The 26,359-nt window shown below is 58.6% G+C and overlaps 10 protein-coding genes across 10 annotated transcripts in view; 4 read left to right on the forward strand and 6 right to left on the reverse strand.

Moving 5' to 3' along the window:
- Positions 1 to 86: 86 nt before the first annotated feature.
- Positions 87 to 689, reverse strand: GGTG_05893 (hypothetical protein; the record flags this gene model as incomplete). The annotated part of the gene is made up of 2 exons (XM_009223704.1): positions 87 to 323; positions 453 to 689. The coding sequence occupies 2 exons, from the start codon at positions 687 to 689 to the stop codon at positions 87 to 89; spliced, it is 474 nt and encodes a 157-aa protein (XP_009221968.1).
- Positions 690 to 1,010: 321 nt separating this feature from the next.
- GGTG_05894 (hypothetical protein) lies at positions 1,011 to 4,827 on the reverse strand. The gene is made up of 2 exons (XM_009223705.1): positions 4,415 to 4,827; positions 1,011 to 4,324 (listed from the first exon to the last, which is right to left on the reverse strand). Exons 1-2 carry the CDS (start codon positions 4,558 to 4,560, stop codon positions 1,546 to 1,548), a joined length of 2,925 nt encoding a protein of 974 aa, XP_009221969.1. The 5' UTR covers positions 4,561 to 4,827; the 3' UTR covers positions 1,011 to 1,545.
- GGTG_05895 (hypothetical protein) lies at positions 4,823 to 5,023 on the forward strand (the record flags this gene model as incomplete). The annotated part of the gene is made up of 1 exon (XM_009223706.1): positions 4,823 to 5,023. The coding sequence occupies one exon, from the start codon at positions 4,823 to 4,825 to the stop codon at positions 5,021 to 5,023; it is 201 nt and encodes a 66-aa protein (XP_009221970.1).
- Positions 5,024 to 5,059: 36 nt separating this feature from the next.
- On the forward strand, positions 5,060 to 9,363 carry GGTG_05896 (transporter sec24). The gene is made up of 5 exons (XM_009223707.1): positions 5,060 to 6,821; positions 6,928 to 7,025; positions 7,101 to 7,441; positions 7,528 to 8,732; positions 8,839 to 9,363. Exons 1-5 carry the CDS (start codon positions 5,409 to 5,411, stop codon positions 8,920 to 8,922), a joined length of 3,141 nt encoding a protein of 1,046 aa, XP_009221971.1. The 5' UTR covers positions 5,060 to 5,408; the 3' UTR covers positions 8,923 to 9,363.
- A 1,938-nt stretch (positions 9,364 to 11,301) lies between these two features.
- GGTG_05897 (hypothetical protein) lies at positions 11,302 to 12,165 on the reverse strand (the record flags this gene model as incomplete). Its single annotated transcript, XM_009223708.1, has 3 exons — positions 11,302 to 11,715; positions 11,800 to 11,849; positions 12,129 to 12,165. 3 exons carry the CDS (start codon positions 12,163 to 12,165, stop codon positions 11,302 to 11,304), a joined length of 501 nt encoding a protein of 166 aa, XP_009221972.1.
- A 1,341-nt stretch (positions 12,166 to 13,506) lies between these two features.
- On the reverse strand, positions 13,507 to 14,984 carry GGTG_05898 (hypothetical protein; the record flags this gene model as incomplete). Its single annotated transcript, XM_009223709.1, has 4 exons — positions 13,507 to 13,515; positions 13,635 to 14,128; positions 14,393 to 14,650; positions 14,774 to 14,984. The coding sequence occupies 4 exons, from the start codon at positions 14,982 to 14,984 to the stop codon at positions 13,507 to 13,509; spliced, it is 972 nt and encodes a 323-aa protein (XP_009221973.1).
- A 679-nt stretch (positions 14,985 to 15,663) lies between these two features.
- On the reverse strand, positions 15,664 to 16,429 carry GGTG_05899 (hypothetical protein; the record flags this gene model as incomplete). The annotated part of the gene is made up of 2 exons (XM_009223710.1): positions 15,664 to 15,868; positions 16,299 to 16,429. 2 exons carry the CDS (start codon positions 16,427 to 16,429, stop codon positions 15,664 to 15,666), a joined length of 336 nt encoding a protein of 111 aa, XP_009221974.1.
- A 1,278-nt stretch (positions 16,430 to 17,707) lies between these two features.
- On the forward strand, positions 17,708 to 20,885 carry GGTG_05900 (asparaginyl-tRNA synthetase; the record flags this gene model as incomplete). The annotated part of the gene is made up of 3 exons (XM_009223711.1): positions 17,708 to 18,117; positions 18,328 to 18,445; positions 18,597 to 20,885. The coding sequence occupies 3 exons, from the start codon at positions 17,708 to 17,710 to the stop codon at positions 19,896 to 19,898; spliced, it is 1,830 nt and encodes a 609-aa protein (XP_009221975.1). The 3' UTR covers positions 19,899 to 20,885.
- Positions 20,886 to 22,011: 1,126 nt separating this feature from the next.
- On the reverse strand, positions 22,012 to 22,498 carry GGTG_05901 (hypothetical protein; the record flags this gene model as incomplete). The annotated part of the gene is made up of 2 exons (XM_009223712.1): positions 22,012 to 22,041; positions 22,229 to 22,498. 2 exons carry the CDS (start codon positions 22,496 to 22,498, stop codon positions 22,012 to 22,014), a joined length of 300 nt encoding a protein of 99 aa, XP_009221976.1.
- A 3,620-nt stretch (positions 22,499 to 26,118) lies between these two features.
- GGTG_05902 (hypothetical protein) overlaps positions 26,119 to 26,359 on the forward strand; it is a gene marked incomplete at its 3' end in the record, with an annotated part of 901 nt that continues 660 nt past the window's right edge. The window contains exon 1 of the mRNA XM_009223713.1: positions 26,119 to 26,233. Coding sequence (XP_009221977.1) covers positions 26,193 to 26,233 — 41 coding nt within the window. The 5' untranslated portion in view covers positions 26,119 to 26,192. The remainder of the gene's footprint in view (positions 26,234 to 26,359) is intronic.

Consider the following 26,359-nt stretch of genomic DNA (forward strand, 5'->3'; position numbering starts at 1 on the left):
GCTTATTCCCCTCCTGAAGGTCCTAGCAATGATGCGCCCCAATCACAATCCCACGAAATCCCTTGGCCGCAGATATAAACTTCTAGTCACGAATGAGGTTCAATGCTAGTCTTCTTCTTAGAGAGGGCCGAGTCCACAGCCTTTCGCAGCTGCTCGAGGTCTTCTGCATCGGTGGCCATGAGAAAGCGGTCGAGAAACGATCCCTGGCTCGGTTCCTTCTTCGGCGGGTTGGTGTCGGCCTTGGGTATCAGCGAGCACCTGGGTCTATGCCCACTGTTGACGCAGTTCGTGCAAGCGCCGCCGAATACGAGCCTGCCGCCAATCTTGCCAGCGATACATTGCACTCAAGGGCCGGAGCTGGAAATGTGCGAGCAGGTGCCGCAAGGACTGGTGTTGGTGGGCTGGATGAACATGTACGCGAACAGTGCCGGCATTTGCGGATTTTATTTCACCAGTATCGTCTTGCGGGCTTGCTTGGGGACGATCTCGCGCTGGAGCTTCTTGTCGGTCAGGATTCCCTCCATCATTGTTTGCACACTCGTGCTGTTGGAGTTCGAGGCGAGCCCCAAAACCCGGCTGGTGATCTGGGCAGCGCCGTACGGCTCATCGTCCGTGTATGGGGCGATGGGCTTGCCGTTGTACGTCCACGGCAGAGTATCATTGATGGAATTACTATTGCTTCCAGACATAACCGTGTCTTTGAGCAGCTGAGTATGAGGCCAGTCAAGACCGTCATTGCTCTCGGATATCATCAAGTTGTTAGGTAGCTAGGTTTGATGTGGCTCGAGACTGTTCTATGGAGTCCGGTGTGGTTTGGGACTGTCTTTCATCTCGGCTGTCTTCGTGTTGGTGAGCAATCTTGGGCGCGGCGGGAACCTGTGGCTATGGCGGCCCTTGCCTGTGAAGGACTCGATTCCTCCTGGCTCCATGTTCTGGCAAGGTGTGAGCAGGTCGTCCGGCATGGACTCCCTCTATTATGTAGGCTAGGAATTCACTTGTATGGATAGTAAGGAGGCATTCAAAGGCATTTGTGAGACAGCAGGTAGCGACCCCCCAATTCGCTCACACAAGGGTGGGCTCTGTGTGATTGGCTCGCCTCGCAGAATCACGCTAGGAATTCACAAAAATAATGATCGCTCGTCATACATTTTCCTAGTGCTGGGTGATAACTTCCATGGCGTCACCTGCTCGGCACCATCTGCAAGTGTCCATCAAGATATTCCAATACCGGCGAGATATTCCAATACCGGCGGCCCAAGATATGACCAGTGCTTTTACAGGGCTCCAGAAACTTAAGCAGATATACTGACATCATCGGCCGACCTGGGCTGAGCCGCTATTCGTCTCATGTGGCCGAGCGCCCTGACCGCTGCCGAACCTTTTCCCAATCGCTGGCGTGCGTCGAGGCAGCACGGTATGCGATCACTGTCGTGGTATGAAATAACATGGGACCAGGTTTATGACAGTCAGCACCGATATAAATGTTGGTACAACTCATACATGCCACCCCTCCATGCCCTCCGCTGAACCGACATGGCAGGCGGCTCATGCGCCTGCAACCACAGCAAGTCCGTCGTAGATGGTCTTTTTGACCGCGTAAAACGTTCCGCCCATGCGCGTCGCTGGCCCCCCGCCCGTCGGGACCCCGACGCTCTCGATCTCGACGCGCCCGGCCGCCGTCTTGCGCACCACCACGGACCCGTCGATCAGGAGCGTGCCCTCGCCCCGGAACTCAGCCGTGTGTCCAGAGCTTTGCATCGTCCGCCGCAGGTCGGCCAGCCGCAGCTCACCAACGTGGAGCGGCTGCGCGGCCGAGCGCGAAGCCGAAACAAGTGCTGCAGGTATCACGTCCAGTGTCGGCATGACCGCGACCTTGTCACCCTCGCCGGTGGTTGCCATGTCTTTGGAGTTCGTGGTGCCGTCTGGATTCGGCTTCTGTCGCTTGTTTGCGCCGTCCTCGTCGCCCGCCTGAGTGGGGGCTGTCGAGGACGGCGGTGGCAAGCTTTTTTGCGCCACTGGCGTTGCAGTAAGGTGTGCTGTGACCGTGACGATGCCCAGGCCACGAACAGTCTGCCATCGCAATCTCTTGACGAGAGGCTCGGACAGCTTGACAACCCAGGCGTTGGTATCGACCGAGGCGTCGACCGAGGCGCCGACGGGGGGCGTATAGACCTCAATAGCGTTACGTCGACAGTCGTCTGCTACGGCCTCGGTCTCGTCTGCTGACCCGGCCACGAGGATGAGTTTGCGTGGTTGGATTAGCGGAATCAACATGGCCAAGCTTCTGCGGTCATGGAGACCGGAAAAGTCCACATATGCGATGCGCAGGTTGACCGTGACGGCGCTGCTTGTCGTCACCAACTTGGCAGGTCCGGAAATGACCTCCTCCTCTTCATCCTCCACAGTGTCCAGCTCATCCTGAATAACCCCTTGCTGAGTCTGCGAGAGGTCCGAGTCCTCCATTGGCCCGCCCCGTTGCCCCCGCCGATTCGGCCCGCCATGACGCCTGTCGCCGACGTCGTCCCACTTGCGCTTCTGGCCGAATCCTTCGTTGAAGTCGCCCCGCTGCAGCATGTTTGCTTCTGGTCTCTCGTTCTCTTCGCGTTCCTCGGCTCGGAGATAATCTTCTGGTCGAATGAGCTCCCCGAACTCATCGGCTCTCTTCCTGCGAACGGCGAGAGGGAACATGCGCTCACGGCCCTTCTTGCCCTTGACGGGGAAGTCGTAGACTCCCTTCTTCTTGAGGAGTATCATGATGCCAAGGTCCTCGTCCTGGAGCACGACCTTCTTCCTGTTTGCCTGGCCCATCGCCGTAGACGCATTCAGAGCCTTTCCTTGTTGCTCGTTTTCCGACTCGTCCTCGGATTCGGACGATTCGGAGGAAACGTCATCCGCAACGTCGGCCGACGCCTCAAGATTTGTTGCACCCCCTCCTTGTAGTGTTGCATGAAGCTGGCGTTGAGTAACCAGCCACTGCTGATACAGCGGGAGCTCCGACTCATCCAGGGCTGCTCGCTTCGAGTCCATCAACCGTAGCTCGCGTCCGCCAGCATAAATCTGCTCAGCCGAGCCGGGCCCGCTGGACGCCTCATCTGCGGTCCCATCGCGCCGCTCCTTCCACCACTCCCATAGCTGCCGGGCTACCGAGGGCTTCTCCTTGGAGCTTGCCGAGGGCTTTTCCGTTAGAATAACCAGGTTTCTGGAGTCGTCCGCTATCCTGGCCATGACGTCTTTGGAGAAGCCCCATTCCAGGCTCGTATCGCTCGCTAGGATGACCTTTCCTCTCAGTTCGTTAGGTGTCGAGGATTGGCTCAGCACCTTTTCAACCTGCGCCTTCCTGTCCAAGACGCGCAAATACTTGAAGTCGAACGGGCCGGCGTCCCTTCCCCTTCCGCCGTCTGTGTTCCCGTTCGTCCGCTTCCCTCCCTGGTCGGCCACAGCCTCAAATTCCTGTACGATGCTGTCGTCCATCCACTCGAACATGCTCTTGGCTAGCCTGATGGTGCTGTTGACGCTGCGTCCTGCAAGGTACAGCTTAGCTGTGCCCAGCGCGCCGGCCTCGGTCACGCCGCTGGCCTCGGATCGCCATGCGTGTTCCAGTAGGTAAGCCAGCTCTAGCACCCTGGCGCTTGAGTCGATGGGGATCAGCACCGTGCCGCCCCGAGCCACGGTGCGCCTCATGGTGTCCAGAAGCTGTTGGTCGCGTGCGCCGCGCGACAGACCCCCCTCTCCCGCGCGAGCGCTGCAGATGAGGGCGGTCGGTTTCCTCAGCTGTTCCATCACCTCAGCACCTCCGCTTCCATGGCCACTGCCCATCCAGGCGGCGCCCGCGTACACGTTGTCGCGAGCCAAGTTCCAGTCCACCGCATACACGATCGACTCGAGACCATGCTGTATGTGCCATATTGTCCCACCCAGCGAGTGTCCAGAGTTGTAGGCAGTAATGGTCAGGCCATTCAAAGGTGGCGAGAATGGCGACGCCAGCGGTTGATGAGGTTGTGAGTACTTGAGGGGCTGGATTAGTGAGAAGTACTTGGCGATCTCCTCTGTCGTTGGTGCTTGTAGGAGAAAGTTGTTTGAAAACTGAGGTTGCGAGTAGGAGAAGGCGGCCTCGGCCAAAGAGGTGTCTGGTATTGTCGTTGCGGCCAAGGGCGTTGATGAGTAGAGATCCTGGATGAGTGTCCGGCCCAGGTCGATGACGGGCTGGGTGGCGTAGACGGGGATTCGCGCAAACAGAGGGAAGTGTTTGCAGCAGTGGACAAACGCCGAGAGGTGGGGGACCGTCGCGTGAGTGAGCAGAATCAACGAGAGCGTCGGAACCTGCCTGCAAGGAAAAGTCAGCTAGCCGTCCTAGAAATTGCATTGCGCGCAGCACGCGTTCTGAAATGTAGGTCAAGGATGGAGCCCGGCGTACTTTTCCAGCTCCTTGAGCTTCTCGATATCAAGAGTCTCGTCCCAGCCGACGTCTATGAGCACCTTGACGCCTCCATCGAGTTCCAGCAGCGACTGGGAGGCAGTCGCCTCGGATAGCGCTCCCTGCAGCGGGGAGAACGTGAACATGGTCGCGGGGTGTCGAATCCACGAGGACTACCGGGTCATTTTTGTGGTGTCTCGAGCACGACTCGGCGGCAGCTGATAGTGCGTTGAAAGCGTTGGCAGTGCGATCGATTGGGTTCGGATTCGGCGATGTAGGTGGGCTTTGTTGTTGTGGTTTAGCAGAATCAACTTGTCGCGAAGGACAAGGACGAACAAAAAAAAAAAAGTACTAGGGCGCTGACTTGCACACAAGAGGCGCGCGTGTGTTCAATCCAGCCGCAAGAGAATGCACGATCGCGTCAGGGAGCAGCGCCGGCTAGGATTTGGGCTAGCATCAACGTCAGCTCCAGCCAATGACGACGAGGTCGCACCTGCAGCTTCTGGAGCCTCCACTGGGACAGCAATATCGGTGTCGGAACAACGCGCCGGAAGGCTGCTCAGCCCGCTGCTCTCCCCCAGCACCAACCCCTGCGTGACTCCACCCTAAGCCTGGGAAGGTGGGGGGCGGCCCGTCAACAAGACAGCCTGGACAGACCACGTCGAAAAAGCCAGCTAAGCTCTGCGCGTGAATCGTCACATGGATTAGGCGAGAGACACCGAAAGCTGCGTCAACCCGACAGCGACAGCAACCACCGCCGCTTTCCCGCCAGACCCGGACTGAAAACAACTATGCATCCGATCGCCAGGCTGTGATTGCGATTTTTGCCGCTCGGTTTCGTTGCACCCGCCAGAGTCGCTCCTGTCCCCGCCGGCATTGGACGACTGTTTGGAGGGGCGGTATAACCCCTTGAATATCTTGGCCGTGCGCCTGGCGCTTCCCCTCCTCCGCCGTTGACCCGTTGGACGACGCGGCACGCGGCCGCCCCGGCGCAATGGCCGACTACTCGATGTACCACGCCCTGGGACAAGGCGACCAGCCAGATCCCAACGACCCCAACCGCCCTGGCCCACCCCAGTTCCAGCCCGGCGCCGCCCAGCCTCCTTACCAACAAGGGCCCGGCTACGGCGCCCCCGTCCAGCCCGGACAACCGCCCCAGCAGTCCTATGGCGGCCCTGCTCCGCCGGGAGCAGCGGGGGGCTATGGCCCAGCATCGCCCGGCCAGCAGCAGCCGCCCGCGACGGCTGGTTACTTCCAGGGCCAACCGTTGCCAGGGCAAGATGCCGACCTGGCGGCCCAGATGGGCGGGATGAACCTGGGCCACGACGCCGCCCACGGAGCGGCACGGAAGAAGAAGAAGGACAGGCACGCCTACCATACTGTTGAGGCGACAGGCTCTTCCCAGGCCTTCAACGGCATACCCCCGACAGGTACGCCGGCGACCGCGTTCCTCAACGCCGACCCCTCGGGCACTAGCGGCTTTGTTGGCCAGGTGCAGCCGCAGGTTGGTGGCATGGGAAGCCAATTCCCGGCACCGGCCAGTGCGCCGTTCAGCCCGGCAAGCACGGCATCGCCAGCGCAGTTCGCAGCCCGCAATGGCCCCGTCGAGATGCCAAGCACCTTTGTCCCCGCCTCGGGCGCAGCTAAGGTCTCGCCCGACGATATCCCTAGTGTCCCCGTTTCCCGCGACTCGGTCCAACAGTACTTCCTGGGCAATGTATACCCGACCTTCGAGCGCCATGTACCCCCACCCGCCGCCGTCTCCTTCGTCGCCTTCGACCAGGGCAACTCATCACCCAAGTTTGCTCGTCTGACCATGAACAACATCCCTGCAAGCTCAGAGGGCCTCCACAGTACCGGGCTCCCCCTCGGCCTTATTCTGCAGCCGCTAGCCAGCCTCCAGGAGGGCGAGTCTCCTGTTCCCGTTCTCGACTTTGGCGACGCCGGCCCGCCGAGGTGTCGCAGGTGTAGGGCCTATATCAATCCCTTCATGATGTTCCGGGCCGGCGGCAACAAGTTCGTCTGCAACCTCTGCACCTACCCCAACGACACTCCCTCAGAATACTTCTGCGCCACCTCGCCTCAGGGTGTGCGTGCCGACAGGGACCAGCGCCCAGAGCTCAGCCGAGGCACCGTCGAGTTTATGGTGCCCAAGGAGTACTGGACCAAAGAGCCCGTTGGCCTACGCTGGCTGTTTGTCATTGATGTGACGCAGGAGTCGTACAACAAGGGATTCCTCGAGTCCTTCTGCGAGGGTATACTGCGAGCCTTGTACGGTGCCGATAGTGACGGGCACGAGGAAGAGAAGGATGAAAACGGCGAGCCCAAGGCGAAGAGGAGCCTACCAGCCAACGCCAGAGTCGGGTTTGTCACGTATGACAAGGACATACATTTTTACAACGTCAGCGTACGTGCGGGCCTCGTGCATCCTCCCCCAATGAATCACTCGGGGATCTCCCGCATTCTGGGATTCGTGGCTACCTACCCATTCTTCTGCTAACGGTTGATCGTAGTCGGCGCTGGAACAAGCCCAGATGATGATAATGACGGATATTGAGGACCCGTTCGTGCCACTGAGCGACGGCTTGTTTGTTGACCCTTACGAGTCCAAGTATGCCGCCCAGATTCCAAGAATCTTTAACGCATCGAGGGTCTATCTGTAGCTAACCGCGTGGGAATTCTCTAGGGCCGTTATCACCTCTCTGCTCACAAGGCTTCCTACAATGTTCTCCTCTATCAAGAACCCCGAACCTGCCCTTCTTTCAACGCTGAACGCGGCTCTGTCGGCTCTTGAGAAGACGGGTGGTAAGATCGTTTGCTCCCTGTCTGCCCTTCCCACGTGGGGCCCTGGAAGGCTGTTCATGAGGGATGACGGGAAGCACCCCGGAGGCGAAATCGACAAGAAGCTGTTTACCACAGAGCACCCGGCCTGGAAAAAGGTGGCGGAGAAGATGGCTGCGGCTGGTGTTGGTGTTGACTTCTTTATGGCCGCCCCTTCTGGTGGCTACCTCGATATCGCGACCGTCGGTGAGTTTTATTTGCATCCGTTCAAAACCCTGGCGTCTCACCTCTATGCGATGCATGTAGACGTACGTACTCACAACAGATAACAGGTCATGTCTCATCGACAACCGGAGGCGAAACCTTCTATTACCCCAACTTCATTGCGCCCAGGGATAACACCAAACTGTCTCTCGAAATCAAGCATACAGTCACTCGCGAGACTGGGTACCAAGCGCTGATGAAGGTGAGGTGCTCAAACGGTCTGCAAGTTTCCGGGTATCATGGAAACTTCATCCAACATACGTTCGGGGCCGACCTGGAGATTGGCGCCATCGACCGGGACAAGGCACTTGGGGTCACCTTCAGCTATGACGGCAAACTTGATTCGAAACTGGACGCGCATTTCCAGTCGGCGCTTCTCTACACGACGGCCAACGGCGAGCGGAGGGTGCGCTGCTGCAACATTATCGCTAGCGTCAACGACAACCCGCGAGACAGCATGAAGTTTGTGGACCAGGACGCCGTGTATGCTATCCTGGCCAAGGAGGCAGCGACCAAGCTGGCGACGACGTCGGCATCACTCAAGGACATAAGGCTCAGCTTGACGGAGAAGACGATCGACTCGATGGCGGGGTACCGCAAGAACCACACGTCGCAGGCGCATCCTCCCGGTCAGCTCGTGATGCCAGAACGGCTCAAGGAGTTCTGCATGTACATGCTGGCTCTGATCAAGTGCCGCGCGTTCAAGGGTGGCAGCGAGACGTCGGACAGGAGGGTTCACGAGATGCGCATGATCCGCTCCATGGGCTGCCTGGAGCTGAGCCTATACTTGTATCCGCGCATGATCCCGATCCACAACCTCCAGCCCGAAGAAGGATTCCCGGATCCGCAGACGGGCCACCTACGGATGCCACCCGCGCTGCGGACATCCTTCAGCCGGGTCGAGCCAGGCGGCGTGTATATTGTGGACAATGGCCAGCAGTGCCTGCTGTGGTTCCACTCCCAGACGTCGCCCAACCTGATCGCGGACCTCTTCGGAGGCGGGGTGGGCGAAGAGGGACTGCAGCTCAAGGCGCTGGACGCATACACATCGACGATCCCGGTGTTGGAGACGCATCTCAACGCCCAGGTGCGCAACATCATCGAGTTCCTCCGGACGCTACGCGGGTCCAAGGGTCTGTCGGTACAGTTGGCGAGGCAGGCGATCGACGGTGCCGAGTACGAGTTTGCGCGCATGCTCGTCGAGGACCGCAATAACGAGGCATCCAGCTACGTAGACTGGCTGGTACACATCCATAAGGGTGTTCAGCTCGAGGTATGGCCCGTTGGGATTCGTCCTGTCCCTGCACTCTGCGGCTTGTTTTCTCCCTCTTGTGAACCACGTTTACCAACACATGCTGACTTCACTGTCGTGTATCCAGTTGACCGGTCAGCGGAAGAGGGAAGACAGCGGGAACGACTCGGCGCTTTCGAGCTTTGCAGGCATGCGCCCTGCATACTGGTAGGGGCAGGAAGGGTCGTCGGCGATGCGGGGATGGTCGATTGTCATTTAGCTCGAAGGGCAGAGCTCGCTTGGCAGATAGCTCGATGGGTAATGAGGCCAGTTTGCGCGAAGCAGCCGATACTATACGCCCTCACCCCCATGGTTCGCAATGTCAGTAGACGCGCATATCACGATGGGGTGTTTTTTGTTGGCGTCCGTGCTGGAGCGTTTGAGGCGTCGAGGAGGCGCATGTCTATGCTTGAGATCGAACATTCAACAAAATCTTGGGGCGGAAAAAGGGCGTGTTTGGCACTGGTGTTTTCTTCCTTTTTTTGTTGTTGCTCTCTCTTCCTACCGTCTCTGGCGGCAGCACCGGAGGTTTCTGTCAAGGTGGATATCAAGGAACAAACAAAACAATGATTATGCCAATGGTTATGTCATGGATGAATTCATATCACGTGCAGCCCCTGAATTCCTCAACACCACTACACCACACTCAGTCTGGCAACTGGGGAGCGGGCCAGTGGTAAGGGCCAGTGGACTCGTCCTTCGTTCTGGGGAAGCACAGCCGCTCGTGCCAGCCACCATCTTCGTGTCACCGCTGGCAGCTAAGTAGCAATGACAGCGCATTTGAAGCTGCCGCGGCTAATCCTATGTAAGACGATGCAGCAGGACCAATCGTCAAGGGTAAATTTGCAGTAAACTATCGAGGGCAGACCGGTTTGGCGGATGATGGAGGGTGGGAAAAAAAAAGGCTCACGAAAGCAAAGGGGTGGAGGGAAAAACTTTGTGATGACCGGTGGCCTTTGCAAAGATCGACACACCTTTTCTTTTTTTCCCACCCTTCTGGTCTAGGAGCAGGTTTTATGTGTGTCTTGAGTTTGACCATGCATGAGGAGACCGGTGAGCAGGGCCCCGTCGCCATTGGCTGGTCCGGCCGGGCCTGGGAGCAGAGAGACGGCTGAGCCAGTCTCAAGGTGCCTGGCGCCGTCCCTCCTGCCCCCCCCCTTTTCCGACGACTCCCTTTGCCATTTTTGCCCGGTCGAGTTCAGCTGGCGGGTGAGTCAAAGGCCGAGTGCTGCCTTTTTGCCCGAGTGGGCACGAAATAAGGGTACCGTTACACACACACCCAAAATAGCTGCGAATCTGCCCCGGCGGTAATTCTATCGCGCTCTTGTTACGTGCGTATGTCGCTTGTTTCTCTCGGCTGAACTTTACTTTCACTGCTCCTTTTTTGATTACCTTCTTTCGCCTTCCCTTCCCTCTTTTAGGCATCATCTCCCCACTGTCCCTCTCCGTATCAACTACAGGTGCATCCCATAACAGACTCCAAGGGAATTCAGGCCCGTCGAGTGCGCCGTGAACAGGCAGGTTACCGAGCTTCAGCGACGGCGGGCCGGTGTCCTGGGCGGGGCGAGACAGGGGCATGGCCCGGAGAAATCCCAGGAAGATACTCCTGCGCTCAGAAGGAAGCCCCATCCAGGCCCATCTTGGGGGCTACTTGGTGCAGGTTGTGTGCGTACCTGGGCACACTTGGCTGCTGTCAACAATCAAACGACAGGGGTACTTTTCTTCGTCGACGCCCCCCCGACGCAGACTAACTTCCTCTCCCTCCCCTTTTGGTCGACCGGCAGTGAGGGACGCAGGCCAAGAGGGAGCATTCCTGCGGTAGGCTGCATCATTTGTACCACCACGACTGCGTCCACGCCCACTTTGCTCAGGTGGGAGTTGGGCACCAGTCACAGTAGTAACAGCACCCGCAGCAGCAATAGCAGCAGCAAAGAGGCACTCCATAGTAGCCGAGGCAGGCCACTTTGTGTGCCCCGTCCAGCCTGATCAGGTCACTGATTCCAACCGGGCGCAGGCAGATGGCTAGCAACGGGGTCGGGGCAGCAGGGCTCCATTCTCTCTCCCTAAGCGCCCGCAATATGGAGCCACGATAGATTAAATGCGTCGCTCACCGGCTACCGCATCCGTCCAAGGTCCTCCCAGCTTCGGCATCCTTTGGTCGGTCGCGCGAGAGAGAGGGAGAGAGAGAAAAGAAAAGCGAAGGCGAAAGTTTTCACATCCTCTCCCTGTCCTTTGCCTGCGGCGGTTAGATGATTTCCTTGCCGGTGATGAGCAGGCGATAAGGCCTCTTCAGACTTTGCCGCACAGCCAGCCAGCAAAGCCAACTCCCGGCTTTCCCGAGTCTTTTCAGCTGGATTCTTCATGATTGTCGCAGTGACGAGGGCAGGTCTGAGGATTGTCACTGTTGGGGTCATAAAGGGCCCCGATAACGAATCAATACTACGTACCCATCACATATCCCCCACGGCCCCCCTGGTCAAAATTGATCAAGGTCCTTGTCACGAACGCCCAGCTTGCTTTTTTTTTGCCAGCCCACGGAAAGGAAGCCCTCTCAGCACTCTCGGCACCATGCGATGGTGAGCTGGCCGAAGCCCTCCCTCCCGGCCGACTGATGGCGACGGGCCCGATTGGCGCGTGCTGCCCAAGCCAGGCAGCCCCGAGTGCCAGTATGCATGAAGGAAAAGCCGGATGCAACGCGTCCAAGTCCCAGACTTCCGAGCTGTTGGTCCGCGGGACCGATCCGGTCGATGCTGTGCTCCCACATCTGCGCGTCACCTTGGGGGACTTTGTGACTTTGGTCCTCTTTGGTAGACAGGCCCACGTCACCCCCTGGCCTTGCATAAATATTGGATAGGGTGGCACGGCCCAAAAGAGGGCAGCCACGGCCTCTGTTCAGGGTGGCTGCTGCTCCGCCCACCCGCCAGCACATCTCAGCACGCCCGTCACCCACAAAAGACTCTCTCCACTATACAGTGGTCGTCACTCGCCCCCAGGCCCCACAGACCCTATTCTAGCCATCAGCCCGCATCTTGGCATATGCAGGACTCACTAGATTCAGCAGTCTCGCCCACAGCGACGGAGGGAGGGGGCGCTCGGACACTAGAAGGTCCCCGAGATGTGATGTATGGGATCCTCCGCAGATAAGGCAGGTTCGTTGTGCTTCGGTAGGACGGCCGGTTCGCCTCTCAGGGACCTCCCGGGTTACCCCTCCGTGCCCTTTTTAACCTTAGCCATCGGCTTTTGCTCCCTCGTGTGCCGATAACCGACCGACTTTTGCTGTTGGACGGGGAGCCTTATCCGCTCGAGTGCCGTCCAAATGCAAGCGTCCTGAAGGGAGCCCGCCCTAGCCCACTTGTGATGTGCCGACTTTCAACGCACCGGTGTTGCCGTAAGGAGCCACGCTACCAGTGGTCATGGCAGATTAGTTTGATATGAATCACACTAGTTTGAATGTACCGGCGCTTATATGGTCACCACATGTAAACATGTAAAAAGCTAGGTACCCAAAATACTCGGGATTTTTAATAGAGATAAGCATTTAGACTTCAATAAAAGAATTTGACGGTACCGAAGAGTATGGGCCAAGGCAAAGGGTATTCCTGTAATGTGGAGGTGCTGATCTACGAGCAGAACGAAAGCTTGGGTGATAGGTCTTTGATGTACATTCCTGTTTAGGAACATTAACTAGTACCGCTGACTCGTGACAAGTTTGGTAGGAATCAATGTACCACGAAACGAATTGCTAACATGGACACGATTGGCCGTCTCTGGCTAAGGGCGATCACTGGGATAACCTTAACCTCCAAGGAACGCCCGTTTGAATTGTGTTGCTCCGAAAGGGTTGTGTGGGTACTTTCTGGGGTCTCTGACCCGCGCTAGGCGCCACGCCGCGTACTGAGCCGGCCAGCAAGAACAAAAACACATTGTTACCGACAGCACTCTTTCGAATATCATGACATTCGAAAAGCATCAAGGTGGCTGGCATAAGTGAAGGAGATACGCATTTGCTATCCGAAACGGAGAGGAGAGATGACAGGATATCTGTTCAACTTTAGATGAGAAGGAAGAGACGGAAGGGACAGGGAGAAGAAAAGGGGGAGAAGAAGGAGAAAACCAAAAAGAGCCCCAAAAAGACAGGGCCAGCGCGAGACCCCACGCCGATTTCTCGTATTGCGTTCCCCACGCCAGACATTTCAGAAGCATAAAATCAAAGCCTCCATGCGAGCTCCTCCACACAAATGCCGGGGAGCCTCGAACAAAGCCAGCTGGCCACCCCCCATTAGACTGTAAAAAGCACATTGCCCAAGCGCCATCGAGCAAGAGGAGGGCGTAAGAAAATGACGGAAACGCCGCAGACCCACCAAAACATGAAAACAGAACCAGCCAGCCAGCCAGCCCATAACGGGGGTCCAAACAAACAGCTTGCCGAACAAGACTGTCTATCCCAGTCTGAGGGAAAGCGGAGAGTGACTCCGGCAGGAAAGCAGGCAAACAGGCAAGCAGCCCGGAGTTCCTCCTAGGTACATGCCAAAAAAGGAAAGCCGCGTGATGCCGAGGAGACGTGAAGGAAAGAGAAAAAGAGTGAAGCGGCGTGCCAAAGCAGGGAAACGAGAAAAACACGCCACAAGCTGGAGCTACCACCCTTGTCACTAGCGAGAGGCTGGCCAGTCTCGGTGCATTGTTTGTTACCTAGACAGGCATGGGTTTTTCTTTTTTTCTTCTTTTTTCTTACACAAATAGAAAATCTCAGACGAGGTTACTGGGACTTTTATCGAGGCACACAAAAAAAAGTTAGCTCGGTATAGGGGGGGGGGGAGATAAGGGACGGAACTGGTTCAGAGTAGCAGGGAAAAGTCAAGCAAGTCAAGAAGAAAAAGAACGCACTGGCACAAAGTACTGGCGAAACAGCTCAAAGTCTGAGAGGGGCTCCTCGGCGAGGGCGGCGGCCAGGAAGGGGGTGAGGCTGCCGCCGCCCCTGCGCTGCTTCTTGGCAATGTCGTCGAGGATGAGGCGCTGAGTGCTCTGGCAGCCGTCCTCGAAGATGAAGGCGATGTTGTGGATGCGGCCCCGGATGGCCGGGTCGCCGTTGACGACCTCGTGCCACATGGCGGCGGCCTCGTAGGGCGGGTTGCGGTACCCGTTGCCGAGCCCGAAGTCGCCGACGACGATGTTTGCGATGCCGTTGGCCAGGCAGATGGCGAGCGCGCCCATGATCTTGTCCCGCATCATGCCCCGCTCGTCGGCGAACGAGTACTGTAGCCAGCCACTGTTGATGTTCACTTTGGGCCAGCGCACGGGCGGCACGGAGCACACGGGCAGGTCGCGCCACAGCTCCTCGTCCATTGGCTCTGACCGGTCCTTTTCTGTCCGGAATACGACTGTAGGAGGGGAGGAGGTGAGGGGGGCGTGCGGGTGGTGGTGGATAGGTGGTGACACGTCAGCCAGTGAGCCTCGGAGATCTTGGTGTGTGGCCCTCTTCCGTCTTCCCACCCCTGGGGAGGGGGAGGGGAGGGGGGGTGCCGGTGTGTTCCACACAGATCCGGCATGGAACCGATGGCCTCAGCCAAGGTTGCAAGTGTGGGTGTGGTTGTGATTTTTGTGTGTATGTGCCTTGGGCCAGCTAGGCGAGTGGCCAGACTTACCAACGTTCTCGCTGAATATCCCTCCGCTTGTGGACATGGGGAAGGCCTCCGGAGTTGGCGAGCCGGGGCCCGGAGTCTCGAGGGTAGCAGACAACGTGCTGCGGCGACATAGCCTCTCTTCGTAGCCCGCGACCCCAGTAACCCAGTCCCCGCCCGCCCTCTTCTCGTTGGCAGCGCAGATGAGGGCCACGCGGGTCGAGGGGTTCTGGGCCTCCATCCAGTGAAGCGCGTAGTTGACGGGATCGCCAACAAAGACGGCTGTAGAGTTGGACCCCCCCGGAGGGGTGGCACCGTTAGTCCCCTGGGACCCCATCGTGGAGGGGATTTATGGGGCTGCTGTCACGCGAAGCCCACCCGATATGCTCGGCCCGGTCGACTTACCGAATGGCGTGGGCTCCACCAAGTACTCAGGTGGTGGCAGGGTGATTTGCGACATGGGCTGCTGGTAGTAGTAGGAGTAGGTCTTCCAGCGGTCCGCATACTTGCTCTTGATAAGTGGGATGATAGTCCGTCTGGTCTCGTGCGCGATCTCCGAGGCCTTGGGCTTGAAGGACCTGGAGGACCCGCCTACGGTAGGGCCGGAGGGAGGCATGCTGGTGGTGATGGTGGAGAGGAATGTCAGGGACGAGAGCGTGTTTTGTTATTGTGTGATATCAATACGGATGCTGAGCATGTGCTTGTCGACTTGTTCTCGTGGAGAATGGAGAATGGCAGAACAAGAGCGGCTTGATCAAGACTGGTATTCCTGGAGAAGCTGAGAAGTGATCGATGGGTCGAACATGCAAAGAAGGCTCCATCTGGCATCTTATATATCCGCCATATCGAAGAGAAAGGCGCAGAGACTTGGGAGGAATCGAACAAGACGTCCAGTTCCCGGTCCTGACCGCTCTTGCCGCGGGAGATCAGTACCGTTCCACACGGTTGTCTTACTGGCGGGAGCTAAGCCCAGAGGTACCTTCACGGGCATACATGAGCCCAGTTTCCCCTCACCCTGGAGGGGAAGGAGAGAGAGTCCTTCTCGCGTATCCTGCGGCCTCATTCTGGCATCACGCTGCAGTTGGGCGACAGAAAAGCAAAGAAAGGAGCGTGGGATGGATGTGCGCTAGCGGTCGCAGTAGGACCTCACGCGGCCGCACATAGGACACGCATCCTTGCGTCCAGGCTCATATCAGAACAGCGCGGGTCGATAAGGTCGAGAGGGAGGGGGGGTGTGCGTGGGTAGGCAGGGTGGGCTGGCTGGGGGAGGATGAGGCCCGACGCTCGCACCCTAATCATACCGGATCGGTGGAACCAGGAGGCGAGCCGGCGCCGCGGTCGATGGGACCCTGGAGGGCCTGGGATGATAGGGAGGGGGCCCAGCCATGGATGGGGCAAGGGCAGTCGGGAGATGATGGGACCGGTGGGCGGAAGGTGCACCAGGCTGTGGCCAGCCGCGTATGACCAGATCTATCCTGTTGTGTAAGCCTAACACTCCATCTAGAGGAACCATGAGTCTCAGGTCTTGTGTACGATCAAAACAGCCACCACACGGGTCTCGAAAGAGATTCGACTCAGTCGGCCTTCCTTCCGTGGCTCGAGACGGTGGGTGTTTTCCACGGCAAGCGAAAAGCACGTAGAGGCCATCTCGGACGCAAGAGCAGAGGGGAGGGAGGAGGGGAAGGGTGGGAGTGGTCGGCGGGCTTGACCCTGTGCCACGAAGGTCGAGGTCCACTTTTAGGCCGACACCCCCCTCGCCGTCTCCGTCACCGTCCCGGGTCTTTTGCGCTAAGTCCTTGCCCTTACCGGCACCCTTACCTTCTCTCATACTCCCCATCCGTCTTCGAGCTCTCATCACCATGCCCTCCTTCAGCTGCCCTGACGAATGAGAGTAGGGACAGCGATCGATACTACGACTGCAAGTGCATACGTGTGTGTCCGCAGTGCACGCCAACCGTCTGGCGCCTTGGCCAGGCGTCTTTTTTGGCTCCGTAGGGCGTCGACATCCTCTCGACGGATGGCACTGCCGTGTGTGGTGTGGCCCCGGCCGGCGGCCACCATGGCTGCTGGTGACTGACTGGGTTGCGGCAGGCAACTCTCGTTTGGCCAAGCCAATGGACCAGTTTTTGGAGCCCCCAATATCACCGGCAGAAGCAATGTTGAAGACACTAGCGGAGAAATCAGGCTGGGCACGTCCGTCTCCGCTTTTTCCCTACAGCAGACGGTGAGATCAGATCTTGCTGGCTGGCATCTTGTTGGTTGATACCTGGACTCCTCCTGCCGAGAGGAGGCAGGGGGGCGGGCGGACGAGCAATAGCAGGGAGGAGACGAATATGTCATGGAGGATTCTTGAGAGCTCGCGCGGACGCAAGGGATGAGTCCTCAGTGCGTGGGTGACTGCCGAGCCCAGCCCAGCCCTTCTGCAAGCCATGAACGCCCATCCAAGGATATGCCCTTGGTCTGTAGTGGTCGACGGAGTAAATGCTCCAGGCAGGGCGGTTTACGCTTGCTTTTTTTTTCTATTCTTTTCTCCCATTGAAACCAGTCTTGGGTTGCGGCTCTCGTGTCTATACAGACTCTCCTCTCTTCCATGACGTGCTGAGAGCACAGCACATGGCCTCGGCAGCAATGCCAATAAGAGGCACAGCCCAATGCAAGCGCACGCACTCCATAGACACAAGGCCCATGCTCGAGCCGTTGCAACATGGGCACGCGCAGAAAGAATCCACCATGTCTTGAGGTGTGGAGGAGGCCAGGCTGGTGCAGGATCGAGATGGGTGCTTGTTCTAAGCCGCCGCTACTGTGTGCGCGCTGCAATAGCAGGACCCAGCCCTCGCCCAGGGCTAGCAGCGGTCAACAATTGAATCGAGCTAGCCTGGACTGAGAGGGGGTGGGCCCGTACCCACCCAGGACCCTGGTAAGCGCGTTAACGCTGGTGGAATCCGACTGGCCCGTGCATGCGTTACACAAGACCACCACCCACCAACGGGAACCATCCAGGCAGGCAACCTAAGCTTGATCGAGCTTGGAGCCAAGCTGAGCTTCAGCATTGATTTTTTTCTTCTCCTCAACCTCCACAGCACAACTCGAAGCGTTCACCACCGCCAACTCTCGCCCTACTTGCCCCATTCGGGCTTCGTCACTTTGCAACAGCGGCTCGTCTTGACCCCGCGTCCCTTCGTTTCTTTTCTCTGTCTTTTTTTTTTCCACGGCCCATGCTAATCGCGATCCATCCCTCCCCCACCACGGCGCGCCCCTCGACGACATCGGCTTCCCCTTTGCAGACTCCACCGCCCATCTCATAAGACACCACCTCCCGTATCCCAGACACCCCCGGAAATGAGGCCGATTGGCGGTTGTCTCTCAACTGCAGCCGGCAGCACCTGCCGTCCGGCCGCAAGCCGCCGCTTTGTTGCTGCCACTGCTGGTGCTGCTGCTGCTGCTGCTGCTGCTGCGACGGCCCCCTCGCGCTGCCTCGGCTCGACATGGCGCGCTCCTGCCGCCGCTATCCTCCACCACCGCCACTACTCGTCCTACCCGTCCTCTCCACCCCCCAGCTCCCAGAGTGCCCCGCGCCACAGCATTGCAAGGCTGTTGGAGTGGGCTCCCGAGAGCGACGTCCCAGACGTGGTCGTGAATGGATACATCCGCTCTGTGCGGTCCATGAAGACTGCCTCGTTTGTCTCGCTGGCCGACGGGTCCTCGCTGAACGCTCTGCAGGCCGTCGTTCCCGCCGACCAGGCTAGTGGGTGTGTACTACCGTGCCGTCGTCGCTCTACCACACCCCCATCCGCACATTATTGCCCACTTGGTGTATTTGCATTTTCCTGCTATACTTAAAATCATGGTTAATTTTCTCGCCTTCCACCGCCTCTTTGCCTGACAGTGGCCGCCCGCCACTAAACTTGCTTGCTTTGTGTCTCGGATATCTGATTGCTTTTTGGTCTTGGGTCTCTCAGTCTCTCCGTTGGCGCTGCCGTTCGCTTCGTCGGCTCCTGGGTCAAGTCCCTGGGCTCGGGCCAAAGTCACGAGCTCCGGGTCGACCGAACCGCCGTCGTAGGGCCCTCCGATGCCAAGGTGAGGGACCCTGGATCCAGGGATCGGGAACGGTTCCTGGCCTGTCGCTGCTGTGGCTCTCCGTCGATCCTCGCCGCGTGACCACGCGGTCTTTATTGGAGCAGCACGACTGACCGAAACGCCACTGCCCCAATGCCCCCTCCCCTCGCAGACCTTCCCTATACAGAAAAAGTACCATACGCCCGAGTTCCTCCGCACATTGCCCCACCTCCGCTCCCGGACGGCCTTGAACTCGGCCCTGCTCCGTCTACGGTCCGAGGTTACCCGCGAGGTGTCTCAATTCTTCGCTTCGCGCGACTTTGTCCAGACACACCCGCCCATCATTACATCGTCTGACTGTGAGGGCGCCGGGGAAGCCTTCACTCTTCGCCCAGCAGCCGACATTGCCATCAGCGACTGCGACGGCACGGGCGAGACAAGTGCCTCCGCACCGCCCTTCTTTGGATCCCCAAAGTACCTCACTGTCTCGTCTCAGCTCCACCTCGAGGCGCTGGCTCAGTCGGTCAACAATGTCTGGACCCTGTCTCCGACGTTCCGGGCAGAGAAGAGCGACACGGCCAGGCACCTGAGCGAGTTCTACATGCTGGAGGCCGAGATGGCCTTTGTAGACGGCATGGATCCCGTCATGGATCTGGCGGAGGACCTGCTCCGGTACGTGACCCGCGAGCTACACGGCACACGTCTATTCCACGACGTCTGCCAAGGTCGCTCTGTCAAGGACAGCGGGCACGGCGGCGACATGTCCTCTGAGGAGATTGGCAAGCGCTGGGGCGGGCTCATGTCGGCAGCCTGGCCGCGCATCACTTACACCGACGCCATGGCGCTGCTGGAGAAGGAGGCGTCGAGAGAGCCCAAAAAGTTCAGGTTTGCGCCCGAGTGGGGTCACGGGTTACAAGCCGAACACGAGCGGTACATCGCAGACGTTGTCGGCGAGGGGACGAGGCCCGTCTTCGTCACACACTATCCGCGCGGCATCAAGGCCTTTTACATGCTCACGTCCTCATCGTCACCCGGTCACCTTTCGGCCGGCGTGTCGCCGTCGGGGTCTGCGGACGCTGGCACGGCGGAGCGTGTGACTGTGGACTGCTTTGACCTTCTTGTTCCGGACCTCTGCGAGATTGCGGGCGGATCCATGCGTGAGCACCGCCTGCAGCCGTTGCTGGAGGCGATGCAGTCGCGCGGCATGGTGATACCGGCCGCGGACGCAGGCGCCCGCCAGTCCTCCCATGGTGCCAGTAGCGGAGATGGTTGGTCCAACCCTGGCGTCACCGCCACGCCTTCGCCCACGGTGGGCGGTGGCCTGGACTGGTACGTCGACCTTCGTCGATGGGGCTGTCCCCCACACGGCGGGTTTGGAATCGGGTTTGACAGGCTGCTCTGCTACATGTCGGGTGTCCAGACGATCCGCGACATGGCCACCTTCCCGCGGTGGCATGGCCGATGCGACTGCTAGACGGTCACAAAGGGGGAAATCGAGAGCCAAGGCAAAACAAAAACGGGCTTTTCCGCAAACGGGCTTTTCCGCCTGTGCTTCTGTGCCCACAACCAGAACTTGGGTCGCCCATCGCGACCAAGCCTATACTCGGTCACTCAAACTCGTGCTCCCATACCCGCCCGTTTCTGATCTCGATGTGGGCGCAACGCCGCCTGCACGGATGGCTGCCTGTCTGGGGCAGCTTTTCTCCATCGCCACAGATGTTGTGCTCGCCAGAGCCTGCCTAGCCTGGACTACGGAAATATAACGCTGTGCGACATTGTTTTATGTCTGTCTTACCGAGTGCTCATCGCCTGGGTACCTCGTGCCTACCAGGATGCTTGGGGAGCCCAGTGCTAATCTCCTCCCGCCCGTCATGATTCGTACGTGTCTCTGCCAAGAGCACGGGGGGTCTGTTGTCAAGATGCGGGATCCTGCCGCTTCCGACCTTCCCGTCTGCCAGACGCGCGCCCATGCGGAACGACGAAACCAGAAGATCGGGAAGGGATCCCATGCGCCTGGCGCTTGGAAGAAAGATGGGTGCCATGTGACGAGCAGACTCGATACATGAGATTGGTGCAGGTCGCACCGCCTGTCTGTCATGTATGTCCTTCTTTTTGTTGTGTTTCGTGTCGCTGCCGCCGTGGCACGCGCCCACTCCCTTCCTGTCCCTCCTTACGGCCTTTACCCGTTCTCGGGCGGACTGTGGCACGCCGGCGGCAAGCAGCAGCGCGTGTCTTGGCTCCATGGCACGGAGATGACTCGCATCTATACATACACCTCACCCCCCGGGCCCATTCTACAACATTGGGGCGGCCGGGGGGGCACCGCGTCTGCTTTGTGCTACGCAAACGAGCCTACCCGGACTGTCGGCCCATCAAGGCGGAGGGGGGTGGGTGCTGTATGCGTGGGTGTGTGTGTGTGTGTGTGTGTGTGAGAGAGAGAGAGAGAGAGAGAGAGAGTGCGAGACGGCTGGACGCTCTCGTCTAGGCGACTACTGACTGAGTCGGAGATGCTTCATTGTCCTCCCGCCTCGACGAGACTTCCCTAGCTCGCCAGACCTGACCTGTCTCCCCGTGGGCAGGTGGGCCTTGTGTTCTGCTGCCCCGTCGTCTCGCTCGGATGGTCTTGACCCGACCTTTGCGTGAATCCAGTTTGGTACATCAAACTGCCTCGTACCGGGAACATGGTACCGGGCGGCTTGCAGACACTACGGACGGATGAGCCGGTTGCTTACAGACAACGGCGCATCGGCGCTTGGGCTAGGGCGGGGCTTCCGTGTGTCCTCGGCCCTTTGGATGCTTTCTGGGCCCGTTACTCTCGACCGGCCTTGCTCGGTTCCTCCATGCTTGACCGCGGTCTCATCGCAGATGTATGCTATGGTCTCAGCATGCAAGCAGCGTTCTTGTCATACCCTTGATACACTGGAGCCCCTGCCCTCCCCCAAGCCCATAGGCTTCTAACGGATGGGTTGGCAGGTTGTCATATTGAGTCCCTGGCCGTCTCCCAACGTTGCACAAAAGACACGCACGGAAACGACGAGAGCGGAGCCAACGCCTTCGTGTTCAATATATTCAAAATATGTTGGACCGGGTCCATGGGAAGTCAGCCAGACTCTTGCCCAAGATGGAAAAAGCGCCCGACGGAGCGCCACTCCCCCAGTGCAGAAAGGTCTCTCGGTCGCCGACATGTCTACCCAGGCAGGCACCAGTTTAAGGCGTTTTATCACGGCGTTACTGTGACCCAAAATCGCCATGACCGTCTCCACAAGCCGTGTGCTCGCTAATCCCGCCCTGCCGCCTCGGGGTGGTGGTCTAGGATAGTTGGGCCACAGCAAGACATGCAGCCGTTTGCTTACTCACTTCTCGGTCGTTGCGTAGCCTCGGTGACTCGGGCAGCGTGATACTTTCTCCCCTCCCCGTCCGTTGAGGGCTCGGTGTAGAGAATGCGCCCCATCTCCCTTGTCCATGTTCCCTTTCGGTCTGCGCTCGGTCTATGCCCCCCGACTTGCAGGCCCCGAGGCTGTATGGCTGCGCCCGTATCTCGCGCCGCCGACGGCAGTTACCCCCTTTGGACGGTGTGCTGTGCGTCGTCACGGCTCGGCGGCAACCACGAGCACAGACTGGGGGGCAGCATCAGGAAGACCGAGCAGCTATACACACAGCGGGAACATCCACGGGCGGTTTACTGGTTCCCCTCTCGGGGACACCCCCAGCGCACCAGGCCGGCCATATACGGTCATTGCGGTGACTTTGCATCTACCCCCTTTTCCACAAAACCCAAAGTCCTCGACAAAACAAGGTACGTACAGCGAGGGGGGGGAGGGAGGGCCGAATACGTGTCATGATGCCGTCCAACTGGTGCAGTGGCACTCCCCCCCAGCACACGACATGGAAGCACGCGCTACTACAACTCTGGCCTGCTCTCGGCGAGCTGGGGAAGCCGAGTCTGACCGCCAGCCTTGCGCGTCCGGTGTGCTCCCATCCTGGCCGACCGGTGGGTCGGTCCCGTCGGTCGGACTCGGGGCCTCCGGGGGCCGTCGGAGAGCGGTAGTGCTGGGAGGGGGGGGATTCGGTCATGCACCAAGCACAACACACGACACAGCCTTACTGAGCAAATTGGGACTCCAGCACCGACGTCGTATTCTAGCAAAACAAGGTCTGCCGGACCCCCTGCTCGCCAGCGGAAAAAAGAAAAAAAAGAAGCAGCGAAGGAAGGCGGGAAAGGACCATGTCGAACCCTCGACCGGGAAGCCCTGCCCTGTTGGAAATTGACTTTTTTTAACTCTAAACTCGCCGGTTCGCTGGACGGTCACCATCTCTCTCTCCCCCCCTTTCCTCCCATCTGCCGTTTCCTCCACCACCCCCGCCCCAGTTGGCTGTCACCCCCCTCCCCTGTCCAGCATCATGAGTCGCTCCGCGTTGCGGTGACCCCGGACTTGGGTAGCCAAAGCCTGACAGGTTTGTCACAAACAAGACAGCCCAACCTAAAAAACCCAAAGCCCACATCGAGCGCCCGCCCCCCACCCCTTACCGGGGGGGATAGGGTAGGCTAGGTAGGTTGCGTGGCAAGCAACACCCGCCCCGCGGAGCCCGGCCGTCCTGGGCCAGGGATTCGCTGGCGGGGGGGGTGGGAGCGGCGCTGCGAGAGGGAGGCGTGGCACGTCGCTCGTCGTTCAGGGCGTCCCTTGCCGCCCACACCGTCCGTCCGCGAGAAACATAAAGAGAAAAAAGTCAGGGACCATCCCGGAGGGCGCGCCCACTTTGCCGTGTCAAGAGGTCCAAGATGCGCATCAACCGCCCACCCCCCCTCTTTCCGGAAGAGGCAGCAGGTCTACAATCTTTGGCACCGGCTCAACCAGATGACGACAAGAGTTTAAAGAGAAAACATACAGTATCCGGGCAATGCTGAGAAAGGGGGGTGACCAAAATTGGACAACTGACATTGGCGGGTGTACCTGACAAATATGTTTCCGGTTGCGCAAAAGACGGTTGAAATGGCCAGGGGGTGTGTGAGCGCGGAATATCCCGTCTGACCAGGAAAGAAAAAGTACATGCAACTGCAAGAGGAAAGAAGCGGTTGCCCACCACCACCACCACCACCACCCCCCCCAAACAAGGCTAAACGCCGTCCCACTGTGTGTATGTGATGCGTGATGGGAAATGGATAAGAGCTTGTCCGACAGATTAAACAAAGGAGCCAAGGGGAGCATCACACGCATGGCCCGCCCGTAGATCGGCGGTTTGCAAAGTCAGGGCCCTAGCTGCCGCTGCCGCGGCGGCCGCGCCGCGCCCCGTTCCCACCTTTCGGCGTTTCTTGTTTCGTTTGGGGCTGGTTTGGTCGGCGCCGCTCGCCCGCGCGCGCGCGCCCTCCGCATAAACAAGACGATGCGGGCCAAGAGGCTTGGTGGGATTCTTTAGGAGGGGGAAGGAGGAGGATTGTTTGTCCTTTGCTACCCACATTTCCGAGAGGGCAAGACGGATGGTGAACGGCGCTCAGCCCGGATGCTACAGGGAAGAACCTTTTGAGAGAGCCCCGAGTTATGGTGGGTCTTCTTATTGTTATTTTTATCGCTTCTTTTTCCCAATTTCCTTGCGTCATTCCTCATCCACCCATCATGTTCCCCCAGCGTCCGGATAAAATGGTTCAAAGGGAGTTGTGTGTGGATGCCAGCGTGCGTGCGTGTGTGTGTGATGGCCAAAGAAAAAAAAACACGGCTCCTTGTTGCCGACCTCAGCAAGGATGAGCGGCCGGCCAAGCTCGGAGCCAAGACTGTTCAAGCAATCCCTTCCCCCCTCCCATGGGACGATGAACAGGCCGTCGAGATTAGCACGGATCGCCGCACCGCACCGGGAAAACACATAAACGAAAGGAAGGGCGAACCAGGGGGTTACGACGGAGCAAACCGCACCATTTCGTCCGTCGAATCGACCATTGCTAATGGGCCTTCACCCCCCCCAGACAGCCAAGGACACACAAATGAGTGTCTGTTCTTTTCTTCCTTGGTGTTTGCACCGTGCCTAGCCTACATACGTAATGTGCCGCCTTTTTTTGCGGCCAAGGGTGTCGATCCGCCGTGGTGATAGGCCAGCGAGGGAGAAAAAGGAAAGAGTGGGGCCGACAATCAGCCCGCGCTTCTCTCGACCCCGTCTCATGCAGTGCCCTTCGGTCCTGGCGGCGGCGGCTGGGCGTCCGTTTTTCCGGCTGCCTAGCTCGTTCCCGCTAGCGATAGTTTGGAGTGTGATCAAAACGCATACGGGGCTATTTTTTTTTTTTTGCCTTGTTCCCTCGGGATTGCGGCTGGCGGACGCGACGTGCGGGCGGAAATGCGGGAAACAAATGGATTGGTTTGGAGATTAGGTAGCCGCGCCCCACCACCCACCCACCAACCGTGCCCCCTTCTCTCCGCAGTTTGGTGTGAGAAATGTAAAAATCCGCTACACGGCTTTTGCGAATCCTAGGATAGGAGAGAGGAAGGACAGGACAAAAACGTAACGTAACGTAACCGGGAGCTTGTCAGATGGAGAAAGAATGGGCGGGCCATTTTTGGAAACAGCCAAGGTGTCGAATCAGGGCGCAAGAACGGACCTTGGTGGACTCCCACTCCCAGAGGCTGGATTTCGGGTGGCGCGCTAGCGGGTGCATCTCTGAATTAAGCTTAAAGCGGGCACACTCCTCGTCACGCTTTCCTTATTTCCACGCCGCAGGGCCATGACCGGCCATGACCGACCAACCAACAACCAGTTCCAGCCCAGCGCGGTCCCACCCGTTTGCCTTGCCCCACCACCCCTCACAAAGGACCTGGGCACTGTCTGCTGACATGTTGCTGATGTCACTAAGCCAACCAAAGATCCGCTCTCCCCAAGCCCGTTTGGGAAAAAACACTGCGACTTTTTTCCTTTTTACCTTTTGCCTTTCGCCTTTTCTGTTGACGCCCGTTTTCCCTCCTCCGCCAAGCCAGCTGGGCCGATAAGCCTGGAATTAGCGTAGCGCCCCGAGTTAGCGAGTTGCCTCGTGCTTCTTCTCTGGCTTGGAAGAGGCAGGCGGCAGCTGGTTGAGCGTGTTGGGAAAAACTTGTCGCCGGGCGGGCAGGCTGCCATGCAACCACCCAGCCACGTCTCGGCATGTTGTCGGATTACGCCTTGTTCGTTTTCTGCCGCAGTCCCCATCGTTGCCTGAGCGCCCACCCAGCCTCGAGGCACCTTGGTGGGATGGTTGTGGGCGTGTGTCGCTTTCTAGGTCCGAGTTATCCGACGAGCCGGCAGTTCCTCTGTTTTATTTTATGTGTCTCTTTTTTCTTTTTTCGCACTCTGGTTTCTTCCGTGATCGCCTGTGATTCGCCGTGATAGCAGTCGCTCGCGTGGCAGAGGTTTGGGTCGGATTTCCTGACTCGTCGACTGCATTCAATAGTGGCCGTGATATATTTCTGCCGGCGTCGACGACGTCTCACGCTTCCCTCCTTTCACTTGCTTCTTTGCCCATTTTCTATACTTGCTTCTTGGAAATGGTGGGAAAAAACCAAAAGGGGATCCCGATCCCTTCGATCTCCGATCTGCTGCTGGCTGACCACCAGCCTACCCCCGCCAAAAAGCACACACACCCCTCTTGTGTAAGCCGCCGGCCCTCAAGCCCGGATCCAAGCATGGATGCCAAGAGCAGAGGTGGTCTTGGCGCCAAAACCATAAATGATTGTCGGCAAATGATTTTGGGGCAAGAGGAATAGGTTGGACCCCATCCATTCCAAAGTCAACCCGAGCCTCGCACTTTTCCATCATGCTTACCGAGACCGAAATTGGTTCGCAATGCCAAGCTGAGTAAGGTCACACATGCGAAGGGTATGGATGGATGGATGACCCAGCACGCGCCCAAACTCGAAAGCGACAGGAAAGCAAAGATGGTGGGATAACTAGACCAGATGTCTCCTCTCGGCTGTCGAGAAC

Source organism: Gaeumannomyces tritici (genome assembly GCF_000145635.1).
Source record: "Gaeumannomyces tritici R3-111a-1 unplaced genomic scaffold supercont2.3, whole genome shotgun sequence".
Lineage (NCBI taxonomy): Eukaryota > Fungi > Ascomycota > Sordariomycetes > Magnaporthales > Magnaporthaceae > Gaeumannomyces > Gaeumannomyces tritici.

Coding starts and splice junctions, on each gene's coding strand:
- GGTG_05894 (XM_009223705.1), bottom strand. CDS start 4,560: ATGTTCACGTTCTCCCCGCTGCAGGGAGCGCTATCCGAGGCGACTGCC. Junction 4,325..4,414: donor AAGCTCAAGGAGCTGGAAAA/GTACGCCGGGCT, acceptor TTTTCCTTGCAG/GCAGGTTCCGACGCTCTCGT.
- GGTG_05896 (XM_009223707.1), top strand. CDS start 5,409: ATGGCCGACTACTCGATGTACCACGCCCTGGGACAAGGCGACCAGCCA. Junction 6,822..6,927: donor TACATTTTTACAACGTCAGC/GTACGTGCGGGC, acceptor GGTTGATCGTAG/TCGGCGCTGGAACAAGCCCA. Junction 7,442..7,527: donor CCTCGATATCGCGACCGTCG/GTGAGTTTTATT, acceptor AACAGATAACAG/GTCATGTCTCATCGACAACC.